We start from the raw sequence: 4,234 nt of genomic DNA, 5'->3' as shown, positions 1-4,234 counted from the left end.
TTAAAGTGAAGCACATAAGTACTTTGCTGAACAAGCAACTTTCAGTTATAGGTCTCTCACTTATTTTCTTATCTCAAGTTCCCCTACAACATCTAGATCAATGGTTTACAAGTTACCTGATCTTTTTTGGAGGTAGGTTGGAGCTTCTCATCTGGTAACTTTTCCTTTTTAGCTTCCACTTTAACCTCTTTTTCTTCCCCCTTTGTTTTTGGGTTTTTAATAAATTTATTTAATATGAAAACATTGCATCTGTTTGCACTTTTTATTTTCTGTGTTCATGTACCAATCCTGTGTGCAGTCACATCTTCATCATATGCTGCTGTGCCCACAACTCTGTGTGCAGTTGTGCTCCCTCCACCCTCTCCAAATGCTTCCACGTTCCCCCTTCTCAGCTTTTCTCGCTTGCGTGGCATCATGCTCACATGTCCCAGCAAAGAGCTCTCGTTTGTGCATTTAACACACACGTTCCTCACACAGTTTACAAGGTGCTCATAATATTTTGTGCCAAGATGTGTCTGCCTCCACCTCATGTGTTACTGTGTTAGGCCAGTTTACAGCAGCTGAGAAAAAAGGCAGTGAAAAAACACTGAGGTTTGAACATGCAATGGAGTGAGGTCAGGCATGTTGTGCACTGCATTATTGGTAAGCAGAAGTAAGAAGTTTGATTTTTATTTTTTTTTAAAGAGTAAGCCAGACAGAGGCATGAGTATTAGTCATTTCCATGCAGGAATAGATTTGTGAAGAAATTCCAATTCAATCTCTTTTTTTTTTTTTTCTTGCATTACATTTCTCAGAAATCACAGGTGCATTTTGGTGCGAAATGTTTACTGTACCTGTTTTCTTAGGAAAGCTGCTTGAGGTTTTTCCTCTTGTACTTTCTTCTCTTTTACCTGTATATCTTCTATTTTCTTTTCTTCCATCTTTTGTTTTTCTTTCAATTTCTCTGCTTCTAGCTTAGCCTTTTCTTCAGCTGCCCTCTTTTCCTCTTCTGCCTTAGCCCTTTCTCTTTCCTCAGCTGCCCTCTTTTCCTCTTCTGCCTTAGCCCTTTCTCTTTCCTCAGCTGCCCTCTTTTCCTCTTCTGCCTTAGCCCTCTCTCTTTCCTCAGCTGCCCTCTTCTCTTCTTCTGCTTTAGCCCTCTCTCTTTCCTCAGCTGCCCTCTTTTCTTCCTCTGCTTTCTGTTTTTCTTCAGCTGCTTTCTTTTCTTCCTCTGCTTTTAACCTCTCCCTTTCTTCTGCCTCAAGTTTCTCCCTTTCTTCTGCTTTCTTCCTTTCTTCCTCAGCCTTTTCCGCTTCCCTAAGTTTATCTTTATCTACAGCATCAGTTACACTCTGCTCCCCTTCCAGCACAGCATGTGTATCATTCTCTGCTTTGTGTTCCTCTGCATTTATAGCTAGATTTTTTGTTTCTACAGCCTCATCTGTGGATTTTTCTGCTGTCACATCTACCTGATTTTCCTCTATGGGGACTTCTTTTGGCTTCTCCTCCTTGTCTTCTTTTTTTTCCTCTTCTTCCCCATCTTGCCTCCAGTTGTTCCTTTGGTATGATTTGGTAACCGTTTCCGTTTCCTCAATCTCGTAGCGTCCTCGGCGTGATTCAGCCTTTTCTTCTTTCCCCGTGGTCTCATTTACTTCCACATTGTTTACTTCTCTCCTGCTGGGCAGTGACAAGCTCCCATCTGTGATAGTGGGGTCGAATTCCTTTTGACGTTCCAGGGCTTCCTGTAGACGTTTTTGGCGTCTCTCCTCCCGTCTTGCCAGTCTCTCCAACAATGCAGCTTCATCATCTGTTCCCCCTGTGGTTGTAGTGCGCTTGGTTTCCTCTTCTGCCACACTGTATAGAAGTCATAAATTTACATTAAAATAAAACCTTTCTAATAATGTATGCACTTAGCTGTTTCAAGAAAAAAACCCAACAACCTTGCTGTAACATCATTCCATGGTTTCAAGACACAACAGGTTGAATACTTCAAAATTTAGCAAAACGGTTCCAGAGATTAAATTTTGGCATTTCTAGATGTATAGGAATGTTGTGTTTCACAATGTCAGAGGATGGAAAAGTTCCCTTCTAGACAATCTCCAACAGCCACTGAAGATCCCAGGAGTCTTACTGACCTCAGTAGGAGCTGGAACAGTCCCTGACACTTGCAGCAGCTGAAATATGAACAGCCTTGAAAAATTAATCCTCTCCCTCTGCAAACTGCAGCAGAATACTTGGAAAACCTTAGCTTGCCTTAAGACCCTCTTCAGCTTGGCTCGAGGCATATGCAGTCTTCCCACTAGGCAGATTTTTTGAAGATGCTAAATAAGCAAGATACTTTCTGACTTCAGCAAACTTCTCCAGCAACAAGAAACCTCCTTTTCTGCAATATCCTCCATAGATACAGTTCATAATGGGACAGCCTGGCAATTATGGGTGCAGTGAGGTTGTGATTGTCTGTACAGGGAAAATAACCTGCTAGAAAATGCAGTGAACAGAGTACTTCATTTCAGACATGCTATTCAACACCTGAAGATATCAGGACTGGATCTTGGCCTCAGTCCCTAGAGGTTTTTTGACTCCTTAAAAATTCTCCTATGTGCAGATTTCTTCCCTATTCCCAGTTTCCACCCACCCCCTCACCCCTCCCCATTGAGAAGATTACAATCTCCTATCAAGAATGTTGCTGCTTCCCTATTTTTAGTCAGCCTCTTTGTCCTTAACAGAATGTTACTTGTGTTCAGCAGCTATAAGCTTGATATTATAAGGTATATTTCTGTTTTATTCTAACAGTTGTGCTATGGCTACTGGAAATATGGATATTTCAGTTGTGACTATGTGAAATCGAATAAATCCTCACAGTGTTAGGTCCTCTTCAGAGGACGGCTAAACCTAGTACTTCAATTTTAAGTAGCTAAACAGATGTCTTCAAGATGACTTCTCTACTCTGAGCAAAAATTCCTGTTGACATAAACATCAGATGTTCACCTGTTTTGGGCATTAACTTCTGATTTCTCTGTTACTTCTCCTGATAGATCTCCTTCCTCCTTTTGCCGGAGTCTCTCCTGTCGAGCCCGTCGGCGACGTTCTCTGGCGGCTTCCTCCTCATCATCATCATTTCTCTGGTAGGACAGCCTGTAACAGAGCATTAGAGATAAGGAAACGAAAGGGCTATAGCATATAGGACACTGTGACTGAAAATTTACAAAAAGCAGCTGATCAGAGCACAATAAGCATGGCTGCAGTGACTGCTCCAAATGCTGTTTAGGAAATAAACTGCCCAGTTGAGCTTCAGAGCTTAGTCTTGTCTTCTTTTTCAGAAATGAACTTGGCAAAATAGTCATAGTGAAGGCAGCAGACATGCCACACTGACAGTTTGCTCCTAGAAAATACCAAGATGATAAAAGCCCAGCTCTGGAGCTGAGCAAACGTCCTGCTAGACTGCACCATGATCCTGCCAGAATGTACACAACAGCTTTTGAGCAGACTAGCATTCAAGCTCACATAACTGAAACGGGACTTAGCCAAGCAGCTTTTCATTAGGCTCCTCTAAATAGAACATGCTTTAAATGGTGACAGTATTTTAAAATTGAAAGACGAGAAAGCAGGGAGACCCAAGTATGACAATGGTTCTCCGTGCTGTTCTGAATGCCAAACATCTGACACCTACAAAATTTTTGTTAGCCTGGAGATCTGCCAGGCCAAATCATACAAGATCAACGTTGTGATGAAAGCCTACAGCTGAGAACCCATTGTGTTCATCTAACCCAACAGATGATTACATTTAGTTTCATCCTACTTGAAAAGGAAAGCAAGACATCACAATCCTAATAATCCTGTGGCCCATTCAAATCTTTGCTGAGGTGCATTATTATTGGGTGAGATAAAGAGAAAGGCCTGCATTCCTCTTATCTTTTTGTGCAGGGAAAGTGAAACAGGAAGCTAACACGTGCCAGACCCAGTCAGGCCATTAATTTACTTTGCTTTCAGCAATCATCTAATACATGATGGTTGAGAAGTCACCCTTCCTTATGTTGTCACACATTTAAGTTAGCTGTACTGCAATGCACATAGAGAAAAAAGAGTTCTACAAAGTCAAAACAAACTCATATAGAGCTTGCATTTCAAGGAATATTTTACCATTCAAAGCAACAAAAACATTTTTATTTAGTCATGAGTATGACACTTTGGGTCCTAGCCTCTCCTTTCACCTTGTTCTGGTACTGCTTTTCTCCTTTTCTGAAAGAAAGGTGAAAAT

The 4,234-nt window shown here is 41.4% G+C and overlaps 1 protein-coding gene across 2 annotated transcripts in view; it reads right to left on the bottom strand.

The window, feature by feature from the left end:
- The window catches only part of CALD1 (caldesmon 1), a 95,180-nt gene that overhangs the window by 27,713 nt on the left and 63,233 nt on the right, over nucleotides 1–4,234 (bottom strand). For both annotated transcript variants that reach the window (XM_010002930.1, XM_010002932.1), the window contains exons 2-3: nucleotides 2,965–3,111; nucleotides 1,446–1,830 (exon numbers count right to left, since the gene is read on the bottom strand). In XM_010002930.1, coding sequence (XP_010001232.1) covers nucleotides 1,446–1,830; nucleotides 2,965–3,111 — 532 coding nt within the window. The remainder of the gene's footprint in view (nucleotides 1–1,445; nucleotides 1,831–2,964; nucleotides 3,112–4,234) is intronic.

The sequence above is a fragment of the Chaetura pelagica genome, unplaced genomic scaffold (assembly GCF_000747805.2).
Source record: "Chaetura pelagica isolate M959 unplaced genomic scaffold, ChaPel_1.0 scaffold117, whole genome shotgun sequence".
In the NCBI taxonomy this organism is placed as follows: Eukaryota; Metazoa; Chordata; class Aves; order Apodiformes; family Apodidae; genus Chaetura; species Chaetura pelagica.
This window is presented reverse-complemented; position numbering and strand designations above follow the sequence as displayed.